The 14,946-nt window shown below is 42.4% G+C and overlaps 1 protein-coding gene across 1 annotated transcript; it reads left to right on the top strand.

The window, feature by feature from the left end:
* Positions 1-881: 881 nt before the first annotated feature.
* On the top strand, positions 882-11,174 carry LOC139472287 (AH receptor-interacting protein-like). Its single transcript, XM_071254720.1, has 6 exons — positions 882-980; positions 2,045-2,224; positions 4,149-4,326; positions 6,206-6,392; positions 8,833-8,975; positions 10,574-11,174. Exons 1-6 carry the CDS (start codon positions 882-884, stop codon positions 10,783-10,785), a joined length of 999 nt encoding a protein of 332 aa, XP_071110821.1. The 3' UTR covers positions 10,786-11,174.
* The last annotated feature ends 3,772 nt before the right edge of the window (positions 11,175-14,946 follow it).

Raw genomic sequence — 14,946 nt, 5'->3', positions numbered from 1 at the left:
ACTTTTACAGACAGTAACTCCCTTGCCTCTGGATGATGCTAACTACTGGAAATTAAACCTTAGAAAAAATCACAACCTGAATGGACCCTGTGGATGAGTTGATTTTTCTGTTAACAATAATTGAAATCTATAGGATTAGCATCTAAACAGCCAAAGTCAGCTATTCCTTTTTAATACATTCACTGATGTGAACATCGAGTGCTTGTATCAAGTCACCGTGGTTCAAAAACGAATACATGTATCCACTCTCCACAGCAGTCCCCTGCTTAATGGAAATAGTCTTTCATTGCTGGGGAGTAGTTTTGTCAAGCATTTCTATTTGATGGTTCTGTCAGTTCGAAGTAAGGCCATCATTAACTTCAATGTGCTTGAATATCTATTCCAGATTTATCTATCTGTTCGGGCTTGGACAAAATGCCATACTAATTGATCTATTCTTGACCTACAACTGTTAGGCGCTATTTTAATATTTATACCCAGTTTTGTGATATAAGATTATTAATTTATTGATTTCACAAAGTCGATATTTAGATATTAATAAGCGCATTTATTGATATCGCAAATAATCATTACAAATAAATCAGATTTATTGATATCTAAACATTGAATTGACAGTAAATAATATCAAAATGTAGTGACATGCATTGATCTAATTATGATACAAGAAACATGCATATATCTTTTGTTATATCATTTCACAAAAAGTATTAAAAAAAGTCGAAATCGTACTCGGGTATATATAAATTTATCAGCCCACTGTGTCATCTCTCGAGCACATAGTGACAATTGTAGGAAGTAACAGTAAAATCCCATATATATTTTCTCACCGGAACAAATAAGGGCAGATAACTCTAATATCAAACTTGAAATGTGTAAACAACATGGCTGACATTCTGTTCAACTTGCAAAAGGATGGTATCATCAAGAAGATCTTGTATGCTGGGAAGGGCAATCTTCCTCCTTTTAAGGATGGATCAAGGGTAGACACTTCAATTATTGTCACTGACAAGTGGATGGATAGATACGTTGTATAGACAGTGCAGTATTTAGGTTTGACGATTAGGCACCTCCATATTCTGAATCCGGTGTCTGTCGCAATTACACTATAGATTCTGTCAAGAACCAGTAAATCAATATATGTGAATGACTATGTTGTTGTGCCGTCATCTATGCATTCTACTGATTGTCTGTACAGACGTCTCTTGAAATTCTGAAGGATATTATAATCGTCCGTATTCCGTAATTAATAACTTCCTTAATTATAACCGTATAATGCAATATTTTAGATTTCATGAGTACTGCTAGCTCGGATGTTGTATGGAAACACCTTAAATTATGACTAGATAGGGGAAATAATACAGTCCAATATATTTAAAATAATTTCTTTAAAAAAGTAATCTGAAAGAAAGAGTTTCAAAATATTCTGGATCAAATAATCATGAAAAAGACTGGTTACAAAGTGGCACTTGCACCTGCACTCGCATGTAGGCTATCTCAGCGTAAAACAGGGCCGGCAGTTTGTTTGAATTTAAACATGAATAAATGCAATGGACAAATGATCAGGGTGTTTGACAGCATGTGATTCACTTTAGGAACATGGTCAAAAGCATGGGTCTAGTCAAATATATTTTAATGCAGTAAATTTAACTAATAAAAGTCCATATCTACAAACTCTAAAATCTGCTGGAGATACAGCAGAAAACAACATTTACTCATTATTGAGGAACAATACAAATAATACATGCATGCACCAATGGTTTGAAGTAGGTACAAGTTTCAATATTTATTATCATGTTTTTGTTATACATAATTTCGTCATCTAGACAATGGACACATGATAGGCATAGATTGTAAATGGTCCCCGACTTTAAAAGCGTATTTTATCAAAGACTGTGCACATGCCGAATTAGGATCTAAGTTGCCATGGTTACATACATGCTTCAGCTGCTCAGGTTCAATATGCTTACTTGAAAATGAAAGGTCACCTCACCTAGGATTTGCTCAGTTAAAACATGGTTAAATGTGGACTGAATTGGGTTTTCAGCTGACTTTCCATTACAAGACGAGCAAATGTGACGAAAGCAAGACAGTCCTCGATGACAGTCGGAAACATCCCAAGCCTCTGGAGATTATCCTTGGCAAGAAGTTCAAGTTGGAGGTGTGGGAGATGTGTCTTCAAACAATGAAGGAGGGAGAGGTGGCCGAGTTCATCTGTGATATCAAGGTAAACAGCTGTGTTTGTTACAGACATATCAGGGATTTATTTGGCCCCCAAGTCTGTAGCATATGCCTGTAAAAATTCCTAAATTGGAATTGGGGGCGGTGGGGTAGCCTATTGGTTAAAGCGTTCGCTTGTCACGCAGAAGACCCAGGTTTGAATCCCGACATGGGTACAATGTGTGAAGCCCATTTCTGGTGTCCCCCGCCGGGATATTGCTGGAATATTGCTAAAAGCAGCATAACTCATACTCACTCACTCACTAATTGGAATTGACAGTTTCCCAATTAATGTTAATATAATTATAACTAATGTTATGACTTTGTAGAGGAAATTGTATATCGCTGATAAAAGGACAGGTATATTAACACAATACTGATTTTTATTTTCAATTTGCTTGCCAAAGTCACGTAGTTTAGAATCTTATAAAATCCCTCCATATATTTTGTAATGAAAACATACACAAGGCAGTTTAATACAGATTTCGAGTGCTGAAGTGTAAAGCAGGCTAACTAATTTGGCCCTTTTGGTTATGAGGATATAAATACAGTCGAACCTTGTTATCTCAAACTCTGTTATCTCTAATGTACCGATATCTCAAACCTATTCTCCAGTTGCATGCTTATCTGGAATTTGAGAGAAAAATACACAGCGTAATCTTGAACCTTGGACTGGGCCCCAAATTTGACTTTACTAGATAATTTGGTGCCTTTATTTCCAAGTTGGCATTGCCACATTGACAGTTTGGAAAGTGCAAGTATATTTCGTACCATTCTCAACATATGTAGGGGCGGTCGGTTAGCCAAATGGTTAAAGCGTTCACTCGTCACGCCGAAGATCCGGGTTCGATTCCCAACATGGGTACAATGTGTCCCCCGCCGTGATCTTGCTGGACATGCTGGAATATTGCTAAAAGCGGCCTAAAACCATACTCACTCACTCAACACATGTAACATGTAGCAATTCAAACAAATTGTTCAACCCATTACGTATTTATCTTTTGATCCAACTGTAATGGTAATCATTATTAAAAAATGAAATACTGTGAAAAGACATGGCGGCACCTGGTTACATCAACGTGGTAATCGAAGTCAGATCAATGGAATCAAAACCTAATGGTACTACTTAAATTATGATGCTGTGAATTAAGAAGCTTGAGTCAAGAGTGGCGCATTGTTGTTTTTGTCAAGTGGACAGACTAAATAGTGATTGCTGCCTAATTAGGTGCCTGCACACTGTACATAATTTGTCACAATGGCCCTGTCGTCTAAGGTGCTGCAATTCGCTGTGGAGAGTTGCGTCCCTTGGGCATAGCAGAGACTTATGATCATAGGTTCGAATCCCGATTCGCCCTGATTATGTTTCTAGGTTTGTCAGCACCATACTGGTGCTCGTGTTTTTCACCAAAGTGGTAAACGTCTGAGACCTGCTGCACTTCGTGGTTTCCTCCAACATTAAGCTTACATGCCATAACTTAATGGGAATACTGTTCAAAGTGGCGTTAAACCAATCTCTCTCACTCACTCATGCCAGTGAATGATTTGTTTAGGGACAAATACTTTTTCAGCATCTTTGAAAATAATTATCCAGCCCTAAGATTGTTTCAGATTGTCCTTCATACTTACCTTTCTATTTTGAAGATAGATATAATATCAGGTTATTGTCTCTTGTGCATGTTGTATGAGAGAGTTGTGCATGTTGTATGAGAGAGTTGTGCATGTTGTATGAGAGAGCTGTGCATGTTGTATGAGAGACTTGTGCATGTTGTATGAGAGAGTTGTGCATGTTGTATGAGAGAGTTGTGCATGTTGTATGAAAGAGCTGTGCATGTTGTCTGAGAGAGTTTTCATAAATATGGGTGCATTAAAGAGGGGATTTGTATGTTTATCAGTTCATTTCCAATTTAATTTGTACTTCATTCAATCTACAGCATGTGACGACCTACCCGTTGGTTGCAAAGAGTCTCCGTCAGATCCACTCGGGGAAGACGGACAACCACCAGCATGAGAACCACTGTTGTGGCATGATGAATATGGCGGAACACGGCCTTGGTCACGCCGACCTGGATGAACTGATGAAGACTCCTCAGCCCCTTGCCTTTACACTGGGTAAGGTCACAGAGTGCGTTGTGCTATCTGTCGTCAAATCCACCTTCGATTAATATAGCCACTGCATTGTGAGAATCGTTTCATGCTTGATAATCTGTCTTCCTTTGTGGTTTACTTGACAGAACTATAATGTTTGTTTGTTTGTTGGTTTTGACCCAGCTATATGACAACAAGCTGTAAATAATAAAATCTGGTCCAGATAATCCTGTGATTGATATTATCAGCAATGATCCACGGGTTACAACAACACAGTCAGTTACATAGGCAATGATCCACGGATTACAACAACACAGTCAGTCACATAGGCAATGATCCAGGGGTTGCAACAACACAGTCAGTCACATAGGCAATGACCCACGGGTTACAACAACACAGTCAGTCACATAGGCAATGATCCACGGGTTACAACAACACAGTCAGTCACATAGGCAATGACCCACGGGTTACAACAACACAGTCAGTCACATGGGCGGTGATCCACGGGTTACAACACAGTCAGTCACATAGGCGGTGATCCACGGGTTACAACAACACAGTCAGTTACATAGGCAGTGATCCACGGGTTACAACAACACAGTCAGTCACATAGGCAATGATCCACGGGTTACAACAACACAGTCAGTCACATGGGCGGTGATCCAGAGGGGAGGTCCATGTGCCACGTGGTCCCAACATCCCCTTTTGAAAACCGATTGTAGTATGTTGTTGACAGTAAAATTGACTGAGAGAGGATTTTGATGTTGTGATTTTGGACCCAATCCCCCACCCCCCCCCTTTTTGAAATGCTGGATCCGCCCTTGAACCAAGTCACAAAGCATGTCCACCAGTAAGTCACAAACAATGTCCACCAGTAAGTCACAAAGCATGTCCACCAGTAAGTCACAAAGCATGTCCACCAGTAAGTCACAAAGCATGTCCACCAGTAAGTCACGAAGCATGTCCACCAGTAAGTCACAAAGCATGTCCACCAGTAAGTCACATAGCATGTCCACCAGTAAGTCACAAAGCATGTCCACCAGTAAGTCACAAAGTCCACCAGTAAGTCACAAAGCTTGTCCACCAGTAAGTCACGAAGCATGTCCACCAGTAAGTCACAAAGCATGTCCACCAGTAAGTCACATAGCATGTCCACCAGTAAGTCACAAAGCATGTCCACCAGTAAGTCACATAGCATGTCCACCAGTAAGTCACAAAGCATGTCCACCAGTAAGTCACATAGCATGTCCACCAGTAAGTCACAAAGCATGTCCACCAGTAAATCTCAAAGCATGTTGACCAGACCCTGTAAGTGACCTCTTATAACCAGCAATGGCTGTTGTGTACTGGTTTTAATTCAGAATATCCAGTGGGAGAGATTTATGATGAGAATTGATACAAAATAAACACTACAGAACCATAAACATAGATATCCTTACTTGTTAGAGAATCTAGCCATCTGTGTGGCAGTTAGCCTGTACAGATATGACATCATGCAGTTTAATGTGACGTCACTTGCTTGTCACGTCAAAATTGACCCTGTTCGCTCATAAGAAAGATGAAACACAAATATTTCATTTACAGACCGCTGTCATATAGCTGGAATGTTACTGTATGTGATAATAAACAAAAAAAACCCAAGAAAACAAACACAGTAGAACAATACCTAGAACGCTTCTGTCATATGCATGAGTCTCCTTATTTATGTTTGTTTGATTGTTGTGTCTGATCACAGAGGAGTGACATATGTTTGTCTTCGACACACAGAGTGGTTGCCCATTCTGACAATACTTTGGAAACTGCTTGGAATGAACAGACAATGTCTCATGTCACTGCCTGCCTTCAAGCTTATGTGCCATAAACACACACATTTGTCTCACAGTTTTATTGCTGGTGCTTGTAGAACTGGTGAAGTTCGAGGAGGCAGAGACCTTTGACAAGGAAGTGTGGACGATGAGTGAGGACGAGAAGCTGGCCACAGTCCCCAAGCTGAAAGAGGAAGGCAATCAGCTGTATGGCCGGAAGCTGTACAAGGAGGCGGCTGACGTCTACGCTAAGGCCATAGGAATACTTGAACAGCTCATTCTGAAGTAAGTGTAGGTTACGCTAAGGTGATAGGAATACTGGAACAGCTCATTCTGAAGTAAGTGTAGGTTACGCTAAGGCCATAGGAATACTTGAACAGCTCATTCTGAAGTAAGTGTAGGTTACGCTAAGGTGATAGGAATACTGGAACAGCTCATTCTGAAGTAAGTGTAGGTTACGCTAAGGTGATAGGAATACTGGAACAGCTCATTCTGAAGTAAGTGTAGGTTACGCTAAGGTGACAGGAAAACTGGAACAGCTCATTCTGAAGTAAGTGTAGGTTATGCTAAGGCTATGACTTCAGCTATACTATTGACACTGTACTTTTGAACTTAATTCATATGTACAACTGTTTGGGATGTATACAAAACTGTTTGGATTTCTTCTGTCAGGGTGTGGTGTTTTTGCACAACTTTCTGCACGTGTGCTCAACTGGGTTTATGCACAGCTGTCTGGGTGTGTGCTAAACTGGGTGTGTGCTCAACGAGGTTATCCCAACTGTCTGGGTATGTGTTAACTGGGTGTGTCACAACTGTTTGGGTGTGTGCTCAACGAGGTTTATCCACAACTGTCTGGGTATGTGCTCAACTGGGTGTGTACACAACTGTCTGGGTGTGTGCTCATCTGGGTGTGTACACAACTGTCTGGGTGTGTGCTCAACAAGGTTTATCCACAACTGTCTGGGTGTGTGCTCAACTGGGTGTGTACACAACTGTCTGGGATTGTGCTCAACAAGGTTTATCCACAACTGTCTGGGTGTGTGCTCAACTGGATGTGTACACAACTGTCTGGGTGTGTGCTCAACTGGGTGTGTACACAACTGTCTGGGTGTGCGCTCAACTGGATGTGTACACAACTGTCTGGGTGTGAGCTAAACTGGGTGTGTACAAAACTGTCTGGGTGTGTGCTCACATGGGTGTGTACACAACTGTCTGTGTGTGTGCTCAACTGGGTGTGTACACAACTGTCTGGGTGTGTGCTCAACTTGGTGTGTACACAACTGTCTGGGTGTGAGCTCAACTGGGTGTGTACAAAACTGTCTGGGTGTGTGCTCAACTGGGTGTGTACACAACTGTCTGGGTGTGTGCTCAACTGGATGTGTACACAACTGTCTGTGTGTGTGCTCAACTGGGTGTGTGCCCAACTGGGTGTGTTCACAACTGTCTGGGTGTGTGCTCAACTGGGTGTGTACACAACTGTCTTGGTGTGTGCCCAACTGGGTGTGTACACAACTGTCTGGGTGTGTGCTCAACTGGGTGTGTACACAACTGTCTGGGTGTGTGCTCAGCTGGTTTATGCACAACTGTTTGGGTGTGTGCTCAACGAGGTTTATCCACAACTGTCTGGGTATGTGTTAACTGGGTGTGTCACTACTGTTTGGGTGTGTGCTCAACGAGGTTTATCCACAACTGTCTGGGTATGTGCTCAGCTGGTTTATGCACAACTGTTTGGGTGTGTGCTCAGCGAGGTTTATCCACAACTGTCTGGGTATGTGTTAACTGGGTGTGTCACTTCTGTTTGGGTGTGTGCTCAACGAGGTTTATCCATAACTGTCTGGGTATGTGCTCAACTGGGTGTGTACACAACTGTCTGGGTGTGTGCTCAACTGGGTGTGTACACAACTGTCTGGGTGTGTGCTCAACAAGGTTTATCCACAACTGTCTGGGTGTGTGCTCAACTGGATGTGTACACAACTGTCTGGGTGTGCGCTCAACTGGATGTGTACACAACTGTCTGGGTGTGAGCTCAACTGGGTGTGTACAAAACTGTCTCGGTGTGTGCTCAACTGGGTGTGTACACAACTGTCTGTGTGTGTGCTCAACTGGGTGTGTACACAACTGTCTGGGTGTGTGCTCAACTGGGTGTGTACACAACTGTCTGGGTGTGAACTCAACTGGGTGTGTACAAAACTGGCTGGGTGTGTGCTCAACTGGGTGTGTACACAACTGTCTGGGTGTGTGCTCAACTGGGTGTGTACACAACTGTCTGTGTGTGTGCTCAACTGGGTGTGTGCCCAACTGGGTGTGTTCACAACTGTCTGGGTGTGTGCTCAACTGGGTGTGTACACAACTGTCTTGGTGTGTGCCCAACTGGGTGTGTACACAACTGTCTGGGTGTGTGCTCAACGAGGTTTATCCACAACTGTCTGGGTATGTGCTCAGCTGGTTTATGCACAACTGTTTGGGTGTGTGCTCAACGAGGTTTATCCACAACTGTCTGGGTATGTGTTAACTGGGTGTGTCACTTCTGTTTGGGTGTGTGCTCAACGAGGTTTATCCACAACTGTCTGGGTATGTGCTCAGCTGGTTTATGCACAACTGTTTGGGTGTGTGCTCAACGAGGTTTATCCACAACTGTCTGGGTATGTGCTCAGCTGGTTTATGCACAACTGTTTGGGTGTGTGCTCAACGAGGTTTATCCACAACTGTCTGGTTGTGTTGCCAGGGAGAAGCCGGGAGATGAGGAGTGGGAGGAACTTGACAAGATGAAGCTGCCATTCCTGCTGAACTTCTCCCAGTGCAAACTGCTGGAGCACGACTACTACCCTGTCATAGAACACACCACCACTGTACTCAAGAGGGAGCCAGGTGAGTAGAACACTCCACCAGTGTACTCAAGAGAGAGCCAGGTAAGTAGAACACACCACCACTGTACTCAAGAGGGAGCCAGGTGAGTAGAACACTCCACCACTGTACTCAAGAGGGAGCCAGGTGAGTAGAACACTTCACCACTGTACTCAAGAGGGAGCCAGGTGAGTAGAACACACCACCACTGTACTCAAGAGGGAGCCAGGTAAGTAGAACACTCCACCAGTGTACTCAAGAGGGAGCCTGATGAGTAGAACACACCACCACTGTACTCAAGAGGGAGCCAGGTGAGTAGAACACTCCACCAGTGTACTCAAGAGGGAGCCTGATGAGTAGAACACACCACCACTGTACTCAAGAGGGAGCCAGGTGAGTAGAACACTTCACCACTGTACTCAAGTCGGAGCCAGGTGAGTAGAACACACCACCACTGTACTCAAGAGGGAGCCAGGTGAGTAGAACACTTCACCACTGTACTCAAGAGGGAGCCAGGTGAGTAGAACACTTCACCACTGTACTCAAGTCGGAGCCAGGTGAGTAGAACACACCACCACTGTACTCAAGTCGGAGCCAGGTGAGTAGAACACACCACCACTGTACTCAAGAGGGAGCCAGGTGAGTAGAACACACCACCACTGTACTCAAGAGGGAGCCAGGTGAGTAGAACACACCACCACTGTACTCAAGAGGGAGCCAGGTGAGTAGAACACTTCACCACTGTACTCAAGTCGGAGCCAGGTGAGTAGAACACTTCACCACTGTACTCAAGTCGGAGCCAGGTGAGTAGAACACACCACCACTGTACTCAAGTCGGAGCCAGGTGAGTAGAACACACCACCACTGTACTCAAGAGGGAGCCAGGTGAGTAGAACACACCACCACTGTACTCAAGAGGGAGCCAGGTGAGTAGAACACTTCACCACTGTACTCAAGTCGGAGCCAGGTGAGTAGAACACTTCACCACTGTACTCAAGTCGGAGCCAGGTGAGTAGAACACACTTCACCACTGTACTCAAGTCGGAGCCAGGTGAGTTGCACACACCTTTACTGTACTCAAGAGTGAGCCAGGTGAGTAGAACACACCACCACTCAACAAACTCACGAGAGACACTCAGAAATATATTGGCCAATGATTAAACCCTTGCTTGCTTGTCTGCTGTTGTTAAATATACTATACACCACATGGTTGGAATACTATACTTCATATGAAGTGGTATAAATGTTATTGTTGCGCAGTGGAATATTAACTATTAACAAAAATGCGAATTCCCCCACTGTTGTATGCAGGGAACTGAACACAATTCTAATATACCCCACGGCAGGGGATGGTGATAACGCTGTTTTCTTCCTGTTTATATTATTTCCGAATAATATATTTTTATTTATCTTTATGTAAAGCACAGTTATTTTTTGCGTTTGTTTATATCACCACTCATTGACTGTGAGCTTCAGGGGATAGTTTTAACATCAAATAACACAAGGGTAGGAGTCATCACGTACAGAGGATTTATTAGAGTTTGAAAATGTACAATTGTAAATTCACATCAATGAAGCTATATCATGTATATCTATGTCACAGTGCATGTGTTTTGTTCCAGAGAATGTGAAGGCGTTGTTTCGGCGAGCCAAGGCCCACGTTGGTGCGTGGAATCCAGACGATGCTCGTAATGACTTTAACCGTGTCCTGCTGTTAGATCCATCTCTGTCAAATGCAGTGAAGAAGGAGTTGACAAGATTAGACGACATGATCAAACAGAAGGCAGAGCAAGACAAGCAGTCTCTCAAGGGAATGTTTGATCAACACGGGTAGCACAACCCAGATGTTTGATCAACACGGGTAGCACAGCCCAAATGTTTGATCAACACGGGTCGCAGGGTCCAGATGGAGACAGTGATGGAGAGGGTGATTCGGTGTGGATCTGTCCACCACCGTTTCATTTCTTCGACCGTTCTCATATTGAAATCATCGTCAGTACTTCACAGGTTTCTGTAAAATACGTTCCTCCATCTTCCATGAAACAATCAGCCGCTGTCTACTGTAGTGGCTATTTTTAACCAACCAATCATCTCGTGACTTGGTTCTAGCAAGATAAATGAGCGCTCTGGTTGTATCACACCTTTCTCTCAATTTGCAGCAAGTGTCACGGCCTAGGAACCATTTATTCCAAACATTACATTAGTGTCAGGGTTCAATGAAACTCCATGAAACTCGTTTGTCTTCCGTGATTTATGCATGGTCTCAGTTGATTGCTTGACTTAAAACACGCCACGTATCAGCGGTTTCTTGTCACAGGTGGTTGGAGAATGTATGACAGACAAACTTGAGAAGTATTATGATGTTTTGAAGTCAAAGAAATATTTTTATGTCTACCTATCTGTTGTTCCTTGGTTCTGCCCCTGTCATTTTCCTCCCGGCGCTCAATCTTTATAGGAGTAAATGCATGACAAGGGCAGGTAACTCTACCAAACAAACCGACATATTTATATTCATGACTAGAAGCGAGTTTACTCAACATGAAGACCTGTTTCACAAGTTGATGACTGATCATATGTAAGTTGTTTGAAATTCTCAGTAATGTGTCTGTTGGTAGAAATTCCCCGTGATGCGTCTGTTGGTTGAAATTCTCCATGATGCGTCTGTTGGTTGAAATTCTCTGTGATGTGTCTGTTGGTTGAAATTCTCCGTGATGTGTCTGTTGGTTGAATGTGTGTTATGTGGATGTGTTATTATACGAGTGGGATTTGGGTTGCAGTCTTGATTTTTTGTGACACAATCCTGTAAGAAGCACAATGTACTTTTTGGAGCTGAATGAATTTTAAATTATGCAGTTATTCCATGTATACAATGCCAAAATTGATTAAAACATGTAGCTCTAAAAAGTCAACCAACAAAGAACTGACTTCAATGTTTCTGTATATATGGAGGTTAGCTCAGGGATTTATGCAAAATGTGCTCACCATTTTTTATATTTATAACTCCATAAACGCCAAAACATATCGAAATCAATTTTTATGAATAAATATGTCAACAGTAATGACGTCACAGGCTGCTTCATTAATCATTAACATACAAGATGGGTGGGTGAGTTGGGTTTTACGCCGCTTTTAGCAACATTCCAGTAATATCACGGCGGGGGACACCAGAAATGGGCTTCACACATTGTACCCATGTCGGGAATCGAACCCGGGTCTTCGGCATGACAAGCTAACGCTTTAACCACTATGCTACCCGACCGCCCCTAACATACAAGAAACTGTAGACCTCAATGAAGACAAATCTGGGACATCATTCAGTGCAATAATGCAACACAAGGCATTCCATTATCAGCCAATCAGGAAGCAGTCTGTTCGTTGCAGTCTAATGTTTTTCCTATTTGTAGAAACATAAGCTCAACAACAATTGCTCGGTTGGCCACTCAAATGCGACAGAATCATTTGTAAATTTATGTATTGTAAGTTGAACGTTACATGCTTCCGTATGCTGTAATCTTGAAAATAATGCGGGCGTGAATTAAATGCGAAAAATGCCAGTGGTCTATGTTTGCATTAATGAAACATCGCATTTATGTCTCCCAAATGACTATCAACAATAAGACGGCCTCACTGCACACTTTGGATAGCGTAAATACAAACTTGAATATAAACACAAACACGGTTTATTGAGCAGCAGTTGTAACAAGTACGAACAATGTCTTTTAAAGAAAAGTAATTAAACAATGGGCATGTGGTGAGTTATCACTGCTGGGGTCAAGAGTTCAACCCACTCGTGTCAAACTTGGTGTCATAAATGAATCGTTGTTGGTTCAATTATTTTATTGCCTTTGAACTTCCTTAATGCCAGTATACAACAACAAACATATAAACTGTGTGTTGTTGTTAGGAAATCACTATTTATTGTTATTACGGAAGTGATCTACTCAGCACTAATAAGTGGCGCTATTTGGTGTTTGATTGGAGTAAGGTAAGGATTTGTATCATTCCACTGGGGATGGGGTGGGGGAGTCGCATTGATTTTGAGTTGCATTTCTGGCTAGGGGTCAGCAGTCGTATTAATTTGGAGACGCATTAAATTCAAGATTTACAGTATCTTGTTAGTGGATGGTGTGACTGCTCTGTCCTCTTGCCATGATGTATGATCTCTATTAGTTCCTCACGCTGTAGGGAATCTGGGTTATAACTGGACCCCAGCAACTTGCTGGTCATGAGAGGAGGATGTCTATGTAGATGGTGTGTCATTTCTGATAATATCAGTCACTGGATTGTCTGGTTCAGACTCAGTTAGAGACAGGCCACTGTCATATAGCTGGAATATTGCTGAATGCTAAACAACAAACAAACCAATCTATCAGACATGGAATGTCTACACAAGATAACATGTCATTCTAACTTAGATGTGACGTAGTATTAATCCCCCCGGCAAATGATGGGGGGATATAGTCATCATCTGATATGGCGGTTCGTCTGTATTTCATATCCGGAGCATAGTGGTGTGTTGGTCCGGACCATATCTTTAAATCCAATAGCATGGGCGGATACAGAGGGGGGGTGCGGGGGTGCACACCCCCCTTTTTATTTCGAAAAAAATCTTCATTCCTGTATAAATTACCACCAAAGACACTTAATAGATCTTAATTGTGCACCCCCCTTTTCAAAAAAGCTGTATCCGCCCATGAATAGGTACTCTTTCTTGAAACTGTACAAAGACCAGGTTGTCAAAGGGTACCTTTTGCTATTTAGGAATCTTTAAAATTATAGTTTTTCCATTTCCATGGCAAGAAACTTGACTGACTGTTCATAGAAATGCAAAGTTCCGAATCCTAATTTCATGGTATTGTTTTGATAGCTCAATAACTACTCTTGTATACGGACAGACAGATTAGATAGAAATTCTCTCATCTAGTTGGACTTAAAGTAACAGTCAGATGATTTGTTCTTTCGAATTTGTAGGGGCCGGAGGGATTTGTATATAACACCTTGGTCTCATCCAAGCTTTGCTTCTCACGGAAACAATCAAGTTGAACACAAGTGTGATTAAATGTGACGGTGATGCAGACAATGCTGATTGTGTAGGTCGTATGGAACAAGTTGATGAAAAGTGACGGTGATGCAGACAATGCTGATTGAGTAGGTCGTATGGAACAAGTTGATGAAATGTGACGGTGATGCAGACAATGCTGATTGAGTAGGTCGTATGGAACAAGTTGATTCAGTATTTTCCGTGGTGTATGAATGTGTGTATAACTTGTGTACTTGTACTTTGTTTTAGCGGAGTTTGGTCAAGTTTCCGTTCAATGTCCGTCTGTCAGACTGGCAAATTGCAGGCATGCTGTGGATTAGTTTGTTGGTAGTCCAACTGTTTAGGACATATTTGTCAAACAACTAGTCATTAATAAAACTTAAGTCATATTTATCAACAGACTAGAATAAAATGTTATCATTTTTGGACTTAACTTTTAAGACGCACTTTGCTATACGTAACGCATCTATTTTTGACTGTGAAACAAAATGGCTGCCAGACAATCCAAGAATATTGAATGAAAGAAGAGATTTACTACAGAACCGCACTACAGAGCGACAGGAACAGTATTGTTTATATTTGTGATATTCTTGAGCAGGAGTTGAGTCCCATAACGCAGCAGAGTTGTGCCGTGTCCTGCGTTACCAAGGTGCCTGTCACTTTGCAATATCTACAACTGGCAATATCTACAAATCTGTACTAGTGAGGAGTTGTATGATAAATACAGCCCATGTGATCATTGCACAGCTGCTAGTGAGGAGTTGTATGATAAATACAGCCCATGTGATCATTGCACAGCTGCTTGAGTGTTGGGGGGCACGGGTGGCCCAGTCGTCTAAGGCGCCGCAATTCGCTGTGCAGAGTTGAGTCCCTTGGGCACGCCAGAAACCTATGATTGTGGGTTCGAATCCCGGTTCACCCCGATTATTTTTCTAGGTTTGTCAGCACCATACC

This window comes from Haliotis cracherodii, unplaced genomic scaffold (assembly GCF_022045235.1).
Source record: "Haliotis cracherodii isolate W230 unplaced genomic scaffold, xgHalCrac1.p SCAF_24, whole genome shotgun sequence".
Classification (NCBI taxonomy): domain Eukaryota; kingdom Metazoa; phylum Mollusca; class Gastropoda; order Lepetellida; family Haliotidae; genus Haliotis; species Haliotis cracherodii.
This window is presented reverse-complemented; position numbering and strand designations above follow the sequence as displayed.

What these genes read in the sequence shown, in the direction of transcription:
- LOC139472287 (XM_071254720.1), top strand. Translation starts at nt 882, where the DNA reads ATGGCTGACATTCTGTTCAACTTGCAAAAGGATGGTATCATCAAGAAG. An exon ending in AGTTCATCTGTGATATCAAG is followed by an intron (nt 2,225 to 4,148) that starts GTAAACAGCTGT and finishes TTCAATCTACAG; the next exon opens with CATGTGACGACCTACCCGTT. An exon ending in GCCCCTTGCCTTTACACTGG is followed by an intron (nt 4,327 to 6,205) that starts GTAAGGTCACAG and finishes TGGTGCTTGTAG; the next exon opens with AACTGGTGAAGTTCGAGGAG.